Source organism: Syngnathoides biaculeatus, chromosome 1 (genome assembly GCF_019802595.1).
Source record: "Syngnathoides biaculeatus isolate LvHL_M chromosome 1, ASM1980259v1, whole genome shotgun sequence".
In the NCBI taxonomy this organism is placed as follows: Eukaryota; Metazoa; Chordata; class Actinopteri; order Syngnathiformes; family Syngnathidae; genus Syngnathoides; species Syngnathoides biaculeatus.
The window spans coordinates 9,014,990-9,028,161 of NC_084640.1; the positions used below are offsets into that span (position 1 = coordinate 9,014,990).

At 40.6% G+C, this 13,172-nt stretch overlaps 2 protein-coding genes across 3 annotated transcripts; both read right to left on the reverse strand.

Annotated features, from left to right (window-relative positions):
• Positions 1 to 651: 651 nt before the first annotated feature.
• Positions 652 to 5,046, reverse strand: LOC133497928 (zona pellucida sperm-binding protein 4-like). 2 transcript variants are annotated; one of them, XM_061814207.1, is made up of 11 exons: positions 4,603 to 5,045; positions 4,105 to 4,208; positions 3,851 to 4,037; positions 3,404 to 3,526; positions 2,818 to 2,987; positions 2,637 to 2,734; positions 2,335 to 2,483; positions 1,898 to 2,072; positions 1,263 to 1,398; positions 793 to 867; positions 652 to 724 (listed from the first exon to the last, which is right to left on the reverse strand). In XM_061814207.1, the coding sequence occupies exons 1-11, from the start codon at positions 4,973 to 4,975 to the stop codon at positions 716 to 718; spliced, it is 1,599 nt and encodes a 532-aa protein (XP_061670191.1). In that variant the 5' UTR covers positions 4,976 to 5,045; the 3' UTR covers positions 652 to 715. The 2 variants fall into 2 exon arrangements, with proteins under 2 accessions (XP_061670191.1, XP_061670199.1); XM_061814215.1 differs by lacking the exon at positions 3,404 to 3,526 and having other exon boundaries at positions 4,603 to 5,046.
• Positions 5,047 to 5,561: 515 nt separating this feature from the next.
• dus3l (dihydrouridine synthase 3-like (S. cerevisiae)) lies at positions 5,562 to 11,823 on the reverse strand. The gene is made up of 16 exons (XM_061814195.1): positions 11,462 to 11,823; positions 11,220 to 11,314; positions 10,530 to 10,779; positions 9,946 to 10,297; positions 9,177 to 9,244; positions 8,632 to 8,721; positions 8,504 to 8,545; positions 8,273 to 8,425; positions 7,992 to 8,108; positions 7,831 to 7,896; positions 7,624 to 7,734; positions 6,901 to 6,997; positions 6,751 to 6,826; positions 6,425 to 6,613; positions 6,107 to 6,235; positions 5,562 to 5,794 (listed from the first exon to the last, which is right to left on the reverse strand). Exons 2-16 carry the CDS (start codon positions 11,297 to 11,299, stop codon positions 5,722 to 5,724), a joined length of 1,893 nt encoding a protein of 630 aa, XP_061670179.1. The 5' UTR covers positions 11,300 to 11,314; positions 11,462 to 11,823; the 3' UTR covers positions 5,562 to 5,721.
• Positions 11,824 to 13,172: the final 1,349 nt, after the last annotated feature.

Here is a 13,172-nt window from a genome sequence, read left to right on the forward strand (position 1 = left end):
ATATTCAAAATGTTTTCCTTGTTGTACTAACGGCGATAAAATGCACATAATGGAAATTTAAAAATGCCAGAACTACTATTTTGTTTACGTGTTAATGGCGCAAAGGATTGTGGGTTGGCGCTGCTTCATCACTATATTTTCAAATTATATATATGTGTGTGTGTGTGTGTGTGTGTGTGTGTGTGTGTGTGTGGTGTGTGTGTGGTGTGTGTGTGTGTGTGGTGTGTGTGTGTGTGTGTGTGTGTGTGTGGTGTGTGTGTGTGTGTGTGTGTATAAAATTCACTAATTGCCAACGTTTGTTGTACCTTAAGAATTGTTCATAAAATGAAAATATTTAACTTCGGCTTGTTTGTAAATGCACATTATTGAGTTAGGTCAGCAATGAGAACATTTACCAAAGGGGAAAAAAAATAAAGAATTCTCATCTTCCAATTTGAGACGGTGAGAAAGATATATCAAAGATTATCCTTCAAAATCATTAACTATTTCATTCCAGATCGTGAATAAGTTTCACTTTTAATTGAACTACTGAAATTTATTAAGATCCACCAGTAGGTTATATAAATCTTGACGACTTGATGGACATGAATGATGTGTAATTTGAGTGACCTCTTGTTGCATGATGCAATAGGAAATTAATGCACAACAGGATACATTTGTCAGTCTTTTTAATGTACAATCACAGTTTAGGTTGATGTCCACAGGTTGTGAGTCCTTATGGTACCTGCAAAGAAATAGAACATTAAGATAGCGCATCGACGGTAATATATAAATACGCATTTGAAATCTCACTTTTCCGTCAAAGCAGCGCTCTTCACAAGTCTTCTCATCGGACCAGCAAACCTCTGAAGAGCACATGAAGTGGATCTGTAGGGGCAATAGATACAGTATAATTTTAAGTTATTTATAAAAGCTGTTAGAGCATGTATCATTATCCTTGTTAGCCAACTTCAGGTAACATAAATAGACAAAATAGATGAGTGGAGCGCCAAAGGCACACTATTGGGAAAAATTATTTTTAGTAACATTCCACTACTAGTACCACTTCGTCATCCTACTAATTCCCAATTCTACGAGAGTGTTGAATGATCTTATGAGGGAGGACAAAGGGCATACTACTGGATGGACCTTGAGCTGTATGTTAAGGATACAGAACCAAAAAAGAAAAAAAAATATATATATATATGCTCCAATTGCTTTCCATAGTTATCACATATAGAGGTCAGTAGAATCTACACTTGAAAGCCTTTCCAGATACTCACTTGTTCATCAAGGTACCGCTTAGTCTTAACGTCCATAAACTGAAACGCCTTGACCTCAAAATGCCTCTGATGGCGATTTTGGTGTAAGTTGCTCACTTGCAGGATTGCCACATTTGGGTCATTAGGGTTGGCACACCTACAGAAAACAACAGTCCTCGTAAGACCATACGTGTACAAGTAAGTCGTGGGGGGTGGGGTTCTTGAGGGGTCAGAAAAGTCACTAAACATAGCACGTTAAGCTAGTTGCAAACTTTTGTAAACTACCACCTGTTTGCACCTATGTTGTTCGTGCAAGCAGGTATGAACTCCAAGCACACCTACAGAAAGCAACATTCCTCGTAAGACCATACCTGTACAAGTCAGTCGTGGTGGGGGGTATTTGCTAGAGGGTTCAGAAAAGTCACTAAACAAACATTAAGGTAGTTCCGAACTAGCACCTATGTTGTTAGAGCAAGCAGTTCAGGTGAGCAGGTATGGGGGAGGGCTGTCACAATTGGCTCCAAACCACAGAATGAAAAAATGTTTTTTAAAATATATAAATATAAAAAGACAAACGTACACGATAAACCACAACGAAATAAGATAAAAATGGGGGGGGGGGGGGGGGGGCAAGTTGGGTCGAGATGCTGGCTTACCCTTCATAAACGAGCACCAGTGCGTTCTTTGCAGACTGAGGGTATGCCAGACAGTACTTGACCAGAATACTCGCATTAGGTTTGGGAGACAAGAGACTCAGTTCCAAATATACAGGTTTGGTCAGGATGTACCGCAACGTTGGAAAAGAAGGCAGGAAAGTGGAAAACGTCTCATCTGTTTGGAATTAAAACACAGGTAAGTTACAAACTTCATATTCAAACAAAAGCGCAATATTATACATATGGGATTGTGATATTTTGCAACATGTAGTGTGGTATTGCATCACTTTATCATTTGTGTTACATCGTTTTGCTGTGTCAATCAGTTTTGACTTTTTCCTGCTACGCAGATATGATGAATCACTGTCGCGTGCTCTTACAACCAGGCCAATAATTTTATCACAAATAACTCCACGAATCCCAGCCCTCATTCAGACCTGTAGCAATCCTCAACTGAACCCCGTATAAACCGTCAGAGGGGATGGACGACGGTAGGTCGCGGCTCGGGATCTTCACCATATAGCCGACGCTGGCGAACGGCTGCTGGTCACGATCGGCTAAACTGTAGCGACACTCCAGCAAGAACCTAAAATGAAGACAAATAATGAAATGATTCTGTTTCATTGGGGTTGGCATTATGAGGGGGGTCTTGGAAAAATGTCTCCATGTCCCTAGACCCAAAAAGTTTGAGAACCCCTAGTGAAGAACACTTTCATTTATATAGTGTAATAATGGCAACCTTAATGGATCCATTCTTGTGATGATGCCGTACTTGAGGTTCAGCGCTCGAACTAGAGTTTGGACCTCAGCCAGGTAGAACCTTGTCATGCCAATGTCCTGAAATTTGATCATCAGGTTTTAAGGCAGTACAAAGCAAGAGTACATCACAATGCTACGTGTAATGATAAGTGACAACTTACATAAGTGCGTGTTCCACATTCGGTAACTTTGAACTTAAAGATGGCAAAGTCGGCGTTCGCCACAACGGGCCTGCACTTTGTTCCGGGAATCACCAGCCGGGTGGGGTCCAGATGCCAGGATTCGTATGTGGAACGGATGATGAAAACAAAATGGAGATCGACCGTGCACTCTGGAACGACAATTTAAAGTTTGTCTATTTGATTTAAACTGATCATGAGTAAGATGAACACTTAAAGAAAAATATTGAATAAGAAGCACAGAGCGAGAGACAAATCCTGAAACTGAATTAGTGATTTAAAAAAAAAAAAAAAATCCTGAAGCAGTACAGTGTATGACAAAAAAGCCTGAAAAGCAAAGCTGGAGAGCAGGAAAACTCAACAGCAGTAACCATACTGAAAAAGAAGCACAGAGCAGTATCATGACAACTGTTTGCTAGCTAGAAATAAAGCACAGTGTACATGAGAGATAAAAAGCCTGAAAAGAAACCACAGCGACAGCATTCCAAAAGAGTGAAAAATAACCAGAACCAGATCATTGACAGCAAATTGTAACACCCCAAAATAAACGAGAAAAAAAAATCTTTACCATCCAATGGATAGAAGCATTCATATGAAGTAGGATTGACACAGCATCCCTTTGTCTCACAATCAGCAGGCAAAATTTCAGCATAGCCACAAGGTAGCTGCTCTTCAGGGGCCACGGCACAGTCTGAAGTCAAACATTTAAAAAAGGGCTTCCTCAGGTTTTTGGAGTCCAAGGACGGCCATCCTAATCCTAAACCAATATACCAGGACTAGCACTTGTACCCCAAGATGACATTTAAAAATTGTCCATTTGATTTAAGCTGATACTGTATTTTTAAAAAGTTTTTTTCCCCTTTTTAACTATTATTTATTATGTTTATTTGTGTTCGTCCTCATATGTACAGTAATTTTTTTTTAATGATATTGTGACCTCATAATAAGAACCAGTGCATTAAATCATTTCACTATTACCGCTAAATGATGTGATCTGTGGAGACTGAGCACTCACGTTCCGCCCTTGGCGGTGTCCGCACTGGTGGTGGCGTACGGCACCTCGACGCAGGTGCGCCAGGTGGGACACCGGCGCGAAGCTGCAGGCCTGAGGCGGACTCCGGACCCGGACGGCACGACACTGCGGCCACACGGGCCTCGCCAAGCTCATCTTTGTACGACAGTTGCAGGCTGTAGCTGTTGGTCTGCAAGGGCAAGGCAATATTTCAGTCCATTCATTTGTTTTGAAATGAGAAATAATGTAGGACTTACAATCTCCATGTGGCATCCGATAAAAGGCACGGTTAGGGTGTCCTCGAAGCGGCTCACGTTGAGACCACATTGAGCGTGATCGACAGATCGTTGGTCTTCAGAACCTGGAGAAAAGCCAAGAATTAAAAAAAATAATACAAAAATTCTAAGAGTGGTGAATGCATTGGGAAGGTGTGTGTGGTGGGGACTTGCTACACAGGGATAGTTGTTCAAAAGATGTTTTCTTCTCTGCCAACTCTTTGTACTCACTCCAGTATTTGACAACTTTCATATCAAGCATTCAAATAGCTTTTTGATCACATTCTACCACAGTGACTCATGCACAACTTTCACAAGACAACAGCTGTCATTACTGGATTTGCAAATCTAAAAATGAATATGCAGATAGCGTTTGGATTACTGTCCCTTATAGCAGACTGATGTGCAAACTTCACGTCATGAACATGAATGAGTAGAACAGATTTTTAAGTGCTGTAAAATCAGATGAATAGCACCTACCCAAAACTTTTACGTCACTGAACTGAGCAGCCGGGAGAAAGATCTTGAAGCCTTCATCGTCACAAGTTACTCGGAGTCCAGTTCCAATCGGGTCTATGGTGCTCGACCATCCCCTCAGAGCGGACCCGATGGATACCTCCTGAAGTCCGAGGGTCGCCGAATCCCCTTTTACAGGTTCCGGGTCCAATGTTTTCACTCCTTCTAGATCAGGAAAATTGCCTTCATCGTCATCGTAATCACTGTTGTTAATGTCATCGTCATCCAACGTTCCCGTCTTGGCCTCCTCTTCAAAAAGTGCCGTTTCAACTTCCTGGTCCCGTCCCGAAACCAAAAGACCCCAGGTCAGGACAACCAGCAGCCAGAGGCGAGCCATTTGGACTCCAAAAGAAAAACGTGACGTGGCAGAATCTTTCCGACCGTCACGTTCGGCTTCAGGTGGTGCTTAATTGATCACACCTGGTGGCTTCTGATTGGATGAATCTCAGCCAATCAAAAGGCAGGTGTGCAATATCAATCACAATTCACATCAAATTGCATCACGTGCAAAAATATGTACAGTATAAAATCTGTCCTCTTCTACTGATATGAAAAATGATTCAAATACCGCACAGTACATTCTCACTGCACATTTATATGCTTCAAAATTGCTCCATTGATAAGCATTTCCAGGCAGGGGTGTTGACTAAACTACAGACGGGGAAGGCTCCACACTTTAATTCATTTTAGTTGTTGTCATACTGTTTACATTTAACATTTACACACATTACGGCGTGATCAGATCAGAATTGACTAGAATGCTAATCCTTGCCTGCAAACAGTTTAGGATTATGGTATCTTTAACACCACATAGGACAAGAAGGAGCGGTCATCCCATAATTTATGTGCTGCTGTTTTGATTAGCGTGAGAGTTTAAGTTTCGGGCTGAGCAATTAACGCTTTACAGAGACACATAAAAACATCAGTGGTATATTAAGTGTGGCTTTATTGCACAGTACAAGTGTACCAAAACAAAAATTAGCATATTTTTCTTGTGAGTTAATATACCACACAGTTGATTTTGAAATAAAATAAAATCCTAGATATTGTTCTCAAAATGACAGGGGGGGTGGGTGGGGAGAATCACTTGTACGAGTTGGCTTTGTGTTTGGGCAAGAAGTTGAAATTTGGGGGCACAGGTCCAAGCAGCATTTCACTGGAAAAGAAAAAAAAAACATTTTGAAGATGATCAATCTGAAAAGCAAAATTGAATAAATAACAAACAGCCTCATTTACACTGCCTGTTAAATATATTTCAGCTCTTCTGTCAAGCGTGTGATGGGACCATTATTATATGAAACCGCCCCTCTTACACAGCTGGGATGATGCGTTATTGTATCATTTGCACAGAACTGCACCAATATTCTGCCTTTGTTCGCTTCAAATACATTTCGGCTCTTCTGTGATGTTTTGATGCGAAATCGCTATGTGGAAAAATGCTCCTGAAACAGGGGAAACAGGCGCTCACCTGATCCTAATCCAGTCTCCGACGTTTTGACTCGCCATCAGGGACTCCAGATAGTTCCTCCCCATGTAGTACGGAGGCCTCTCGTTGATCTTCACAGGCACTCGCTCCAGCAGCCCGACTGGAATATACCTGAAATACGTTTCCAACTTTAAAAACGTATGTATATAACATAAAAGTAATACCGTTTCCCATAAGGCAGGCGTTCTCAAAACTTTAGTGTCCAGGGAGAACTTCAAGCATACAACAACTTTACTTAAAACCGATTATTGTACCAATTTCATTTTTACAATGGGTCTTGTGACTCCAAAAGCGTCCCACCTGCACATGAAGGAGAGCCACTCCAGCAGGAAGGTGCGCGTCTTCTCCACACCCCGCGTGTCCGAGCCCCAGTGCTCCAAGCCGAAGTTGCTGAACTCCCGGAGGATGTCCAGACGTTCCCCGGACGAGATGTCCCAGTGGCGCCTCTCCTTGATTTCCGTGAAGAGCCACGGCTTCACTAATGCGCCCCTGATGAATGATCACAAATACAGAATATAGATTTCATTACACTCATAATGTACTACTACTCATAATGGTTCGGAACTCTTTGGAGTTCAGTAGATTGTTTGGTGGGGGAGAAAAAGCAGTAATAAAATGACACTAACCTTGCAATCATGATCCCGGAAACCCCCGTCTCTTTGGCTTTCATGGCATCCTCATAGGACAGAATATCGCCATTACCTATTCCAACAACAACATCGATGCATTATTCTGCATTGTTAAAACAGAAATAAATGTCCAATATTTATTTTTACCAAAGAGTGGGATAGGGCTGGCCAGCTTGGAGCAGGTGGTGATGTATTCCCAGTCGGCAAGCTTGGTGTAGCGCTGCTCTCTAGAGCGGCCATGCAGCTAAATTCCAACACCAGGAAGAAAAACGTCGTAGGAAATGTAGTGTTTTGGTTCATTTTCTTATTTAGTTTTATTTATTTTACCAGGCAAGGCAGTTGAGAACACATTCTCGTTTGAAATGGTTACCTGGCATCATACAGCTGAGTAAAACAAAGAGGGGGAAAGAAAACAAAGGCACAAAAACTAGCTAAAAACAAGTGCAGCCATCGTATTCATGAACCAATGGCTGTAAAAAGCACGTCACTAAAATTTTCATTGTTTGAAATTATTGAAAAGCATAATCTCTCAAGTCATTTTCAGTTATCTAAACCAGTGATTCCCAAACACTGTTCTATGGGAAATATAACTTTATTGGTTTGATAATTAATTACTTTCTACAAAAAATGCACATGTTCATCTACCCTATAGCATCAGCTGCCTTGATGGTAGAAGATAAATGCTCAATTAAACTGACCCCAATATCACATAATTTGCAAATTTATGAGTAAAATGAAACAAGATTATTCATTTATGACTTATTCTGTTAGGGTGAGTACAATCTGCTAAAACCGTAACAGAAAACCAAAACTTGAACTGTTTAACGCAAATATTTTATACCAGATAGTCTGGAGAAAAAAAACGATTACCGTGATCATAGAAATGCCCCAATTCTTCATCTCCGGGATGAGTTTATGCGCAATGTTGTTCTTCTCCTGAACCCCGGTGCGGATCTTCACTGTTAAAGGGACGTCCAGCACCTTATAAAGGTGGGGGGGAGCCCAAAAAAAATTTTGTTTTTTTTTCTTCCCCAAAACACAGACAAATTTACCGGTATCTTAAACACGCACACTCACATAGTTCATTCCCCGGACGATTTGCTCAAACTTGCGAGTGCGTGTCATTAGGCCACAGCCTCCACCCTGAGGACGAGAAAACAGAAAAGTTGTATTTATTTATTCATTTATTTAGGTGGCGAGGGGGCTGTCACCATGGATAAATAAAGAAAGAAATAAACCTTCTTATAGACAAGGTCAATGGGGCACCCTGAGTTTATGTCCACAAAGTCCACCTCTGTGTTGTTGTTGATGAGCTCGGCGCATCTCGTCATGGTGTCGGGGAAGCAGCCCTCCACCTGAAGACAAAGTAATATTTAACACCAGTAAGCATGTATTTCCCCTCTCTTTATGATTTGGGTATCCATTTCAAGTAGTCCTTGCACACATCTTGGGAAACCCACACCCCGAAGTAGCCAATTTAGGGCCTTCCTGGTCCTTAAGCGTGGTATTGTAATCCAACCTGGACTCCAAAGAGATCTTCACTCTCATGCCTCTTGAGCAGGGCCCACTCGGACTGCTGGCCCTGGAGCAGGTTGGTACACATGGCCATCTCGCCGCAGGTGATGTCCGCTCCCAGGCGCTTGCACACGCGGCGGAAAGGCAGGTTGCCACACTTGGGAAATAAGAGGACAGCGATAATTAACAACTAAATCAATGATGTGTGCGGAATTTGCACTCTCGTGGCACTTACAGTTGTTAGCGGTGCGAGGTAAAGCTTGTCTTGGAAGTCCACCTTCAAACACAGAACCACATACGTTCAGCATTCTTTGGTTTGGCTTTAAAAAAAAAAAGAAAAATATACAGAGGTGTGGAAGACACCTGTTTTTTTTCACATGCTCGCAACTTGATGACATCCATGTCAGTGACGGGACCAATAGTCCTCACAGTGGATGTCTTTTCTGAGCTAACCTGCCAAAAAAATAAATGACATGAGGCACTGCTGGATTTACACTGCAGGGATCAAATAAGATCAACTGGCACAATTTGGATTTGCATCGCGGCAGAGTAAATAGATTCTAAAAGACATGAAATCGGAATCTGGCCTGTTCCTAATGTGGATTAAAAAAAGAAAAATCTGATATGTATTGGATATTCGCCGATATGGTGTAAACTCATTGATCGTGTATACCAAGCTTGATGTTGCAAAACTCAACAAATTGGTGATGATTGTGGATGTACATAATGTGAATGTCAGAGCAATTTAGGTTGCATCTGTATATGCGGGTTGTTTCATGTATGTCATTAATGTAACATCATATGCGTCACATGTAATTAGACGTGGACATTCAGGAATTAAATTGGAATTTGGTGTGTCGTAGCCAAAATCCAGATATTTTAGTACATTTTTGTAGATACATTTTTACCTGAGTTTCTGCACCTGTAGATTCATGCGTTGCTTCGGTTGTTGGAACAGCTGGTATGTCAGCGGCCCCTGTCAAAAGTTTTCAACAATTAAAAGGGGTATTATTAATATTCCTCACATTAGGGGTTGACAAAGCTTTTGGGTTAAGGGACAGAAATTTTTCCAAGTACCCCTTGTAATCTTGGATTTAATGAAGTATACCTACCATTTCCAGTAAATAACGTAGCAATTTGAAAAAGTTACAGATTTTCGAGAAAAACTGTTGAAATTCGGAATTCATATTTAAAGAAAATACGTTGTAATTTTAGGAGGGTAAAGTCAGATTTTTTAAGAAAAATTAATCTTTACATGAACAAAGATGAATTTTGTTAGGAGAAAAAGATAACGGCATTTTTCAAAATAAAGTTGTAGTATTGTGGGATTTGAATCATAGGTGTTAGGCAAAATAAATCTATATATCAAGTTAATTAAAAAAAAATAATAATTTTACACCTTTATGCTTAAAACTATGCCCTTACTCTTAAAAAAAAAAAGACTATATTCTCAAAAATGTCTTTTGTTTTAAAACATAAAACTTGGGACTATTTAGATTTCATTCATCTAGGCGTTTAAGAGTTAAGTGACATGAGAATCCTCTCAGAGCTTTGAATTGAGTACAATCTGTATGCACTTGTTTTTAATTGATTACCCATAATCTTTTACAAATGATTAAAGATCACCCATTCAGAACCACTCATTCCCATGGTCAACAAACTAAAATGTCTTCCTACCATTGTCCTGCTGTTCTTTTTTATCCTTGTTGTTGGAAAGCGTCTTGAGGTACTCCGCCGACTTCTTGAACACGACGGAATGCTTCCTCAGTTGATTCTGCAGCTCTTTACTAAGGCTGTTCCTCACCGGCGTGCGGCCCTCGCAGCTTTTCACCACATCCGCGTTCTCGGCACTCTTCAGGTCGGCCGTGGTGTGCGCCTTGGCGAAGCGGCAGGCAAGGCCGTACGCGCACTTCCCGAAGGTGTCGTAGACGTGGCAGCGTTGGCCGATGTCAGACGGCTTGCTGGCTAGGTAGGTGGCGACGTCGTGATAGAAGTGGCACTTGTCCCCGTAGGGACATTCCTGGTTGCCCTGGTGAAACCAGAGTGAGGACCAGTGAGAACATCACATCACAACAAGCCATTTTAACATGCAGTTTTATGGAATTTTGATTGTAATAACGATGAGGTGTGAATTTAACTGAGGAGTTGTGTTTTGTGATTGACTGACAACCAGTCCAAGTATCAGTCAGGACAGCTCACTTGCTACTCGAATAAGGACAAATGGTGTAGAAAAATAGATGTCTCCTTTTAGAAGGTGCTACCTGAATAACAGAGGCACAAAGCCTCTTTTCGTCATATGATGTTGGCTTCTTATGTGGCCTCGACTTGTTCTGACCCCTCAGGCGTTTGCCGTCTGGTTTGGCGGTTTTGTCGATCTCCTCTGTATCCAATTTTGTCTTTTTTCTTACGGGCTCCTCCTCAGGCACCTCAGATGTCTTGTTCTCAACTCCCTTCAAGCCATGCCACTCAGAATCGAGAAACTCGTGGAATTTGTCTTTGCTGGTGATAAATCTGCAAATGCGATGATTTAGAACATGCAAAGTGAGAACATTAGGAAATAAAAAGGGTTATTACTGCCAAAGGATGCCAGCAAAGTACTAATTTGAAAGTTCCTCCCCTCCACACCATGATGCCTCAAGATAGTCCCAAAATGATGTTTATTTTAAACAGGGCTCCGGTTTGAGTACAAAAACAGCAAATATATAAAAACAGAGGATAGTTCCGCCCCACCCCACCTCCAGGCAGCACGTCGGCCTTACAGTTCTGAGGATCAGGGTTCAAATGTGGCCTCGACAGTAAGGAATATGCATGTTGTCAGTTTAGGGGTTATCTCCGGGTACTTTAAACATGAATGGTTGGTTAATTGACAACTTTACGTCGCTTGTAAGTGTGACTGTGAATGGTTGTTTGCGATTGGCATTTTATGAGTTATGCATATTTTAATGACTCACTCTGGTTTGAGGGACGCTTCACCCTTGACTGGAGCTTCTGTCCCCTTTGCAAGTGCTGTTTCCTCTACAGGCTTTTCCATCACATCTGCTGGTTTCTGTGAAAACAGAAAATACACGACTTCCGTTCTTAAGTGCACATTAAACTGAAATTATTTTGGCAGATACTCAGTAAATACTTGTCCGGTAACATTAGTCTCCATAATACTAACTTGTTGTGGTCAACTGACGCGGCTCTTACTTACTAGTATGCTGGTGTCGAAGGTCTGTGACAGGTGATCTATGGAAGCTAGCGGCTAACACAAAGCTAATATCCCAATTAAAACAGTCGACAACTAGCACGTTACATTTCTTAATGCCACTGAATATACAAACCATTTGAAACTAATTTTGGTTACGTGTTTGCCGTAACGTAGCATTTGTATTGCAAGTATTCGACCTGTGTGGGCAGGAAAAGCATGAGAAGGCAACAGCGCATCACTTATAAAGGTCTTGAAGCTACGTGCGCAAATCATTGGTTCCGTTGTTCACGAGCAGAGTTTATGAAGAGCAGATCTGGCAACATTCCGCAGCACTCAGGCTAATATAAAATGGCATTAAAGGCAATGCAAGGACATTAAAATTAAGTCGAATTTTCAACGTATTTTCACGAGGTTTACTCCCCCCATCAGTACCAAAGTGCGTTCAACAATATTTTGCGCATAAAATATTATTCCCACGTCTTCGTTGTGATTTTTCAGCTTTGTGTGTAACCGAATGAAGCACAATGTATTTTCAGGTTTTCTTTCTTTGCAGTCCACACACTTGGAATGCGCTCACGACTTTGACCTCCCTTAGCGACACTGAAAGTGAAGTGGACCCAAAACCGGTACAGTACATCGTTTAAAAGCGTCCGAGGATGACTTGAAAGCCCAAACTCATTTCCAAAAGCCGAAAGCGACGATTTCAAGTTTGTTTTTTTTTTTTAAATGATAATTTGTATCATTAAATTACATTTATCTTACACTAAAGCAAAAGTCTCAGAGTTGCTTGCATTTTTCAAATTCATTTCACTCACAAAATAATATAAAATCCCCACCATCACAAATCCGTACCCGTACAGGTAATGTTTGATGTAATACTTGATCCTTTACTTTCCTACAGCTAATCACAGAATTTAAGAATACAAGTGAACATGCGTAAAAAAATAAGAAAAATAAATACAGTGGTGCCTGCCACACAAAATGGAGAAGGAATGGAAAGACTCGAAAGTGTATTTACATTAGCATCTGCTTGTTTGAATTAGTATTTGCAATGAATATTTTCTATTCCTCATTTTATTGTACTGAGAACACAGAGGCCTTTTATTTCCTGTTCTATGGTTAACAGTACACTTTTCCTCTTCACAACCACTAGTACCTTTCTGTACTGGTGTCACACAAAAATCAAATCATGACAATCCTTTAAAAGCTCACTGAGCTGAAGTCTGATAAAATGCATATTGTGTGTGCCATTTTGTGGAACTTAATTAAATTTATTGGAATTATTCTCTATATTTTCTCGTGATTTTGAATTTTTCTCTTACTTAATTATGCATAAGTGACTTGGGATTATTGTTTGCTCTATATTAAATGTTAAACTAATGAGAAAACACATTCACGGTTCAGAATTCCCAGATTTTTTAAATTTGGGCCAAAATGATGGGGTATTGTGATTTCCTAGAATTGATCACTTGAAAATGTAAACAAAGAGATTTACAATTGCTTCATACCTTTTTTTAAATCATTATGTAGTATCTACCTATATCATAGCATATTAAAGGTAATTTGAGCACAAATTTCATATTTCAAAAGTGTGTATCAAACTGGTAAGCCCTTGCATGAATCGGTACCCAAAAAGTAGCTGTCACTTTCAGAAAAAGTCAGCGACTCATTTTGACTCCCTCATAGAAAATAAAAGTACTTTGCTGCCATCTTG

What these genes read in the sequence shown, in the direction of transcription:
- LOC133497928 (XM_061814207.1), bottom strand. Translation starts at nt 4,975, where the DNA reads ATGGCTCGCCTCTGGCTGCTGGTTGTCCTGACCTGGGGTCTTTTGGTT. An exon ending in AATGTGGAACACGCACTTAT is followed by an intron (nt 2,735 to 2,817) that starts GTAAGTTGTCAC and finishes ATCAAATTTCAG; the next exon opens with GACATTGGCATGACAAGGTT. An exon ending in AGCGGTACCTTGATGAACAA is followed by an intron (nt 868 to 1,262) that starts GTGAGTATCTGG and finishes TTGCCCCTACAG; the next exon opens with ATCCACTTCATGTGCTCTTC.
- dus3l (XM_061814195.1), bottom strand. Translation starts at nt 11,299, where the DNA reads ATGGAAAAGCCTGTAGAGGAAACAGCACTTGCAAAGGGGACAGAAGCT. An exon ending in GGGGCATTTCTATGATCACG is followed by an intron (nt 6,998 to 7,623) that starts GTAATCGTTTTT and finishes GTTGGAATTTAG; the next exon opens with CTGCATGGCCGCTCTAGAGA. An exon ending in GGAGACTGGATTAGGATCAG is followed by an intron (nt 5,795 to 6,106) that starts GTGAGCGCCTGT and finishes TTTCTTTTCCAG; the next exon opens with TGAAATGCTGCTTGGACCTG.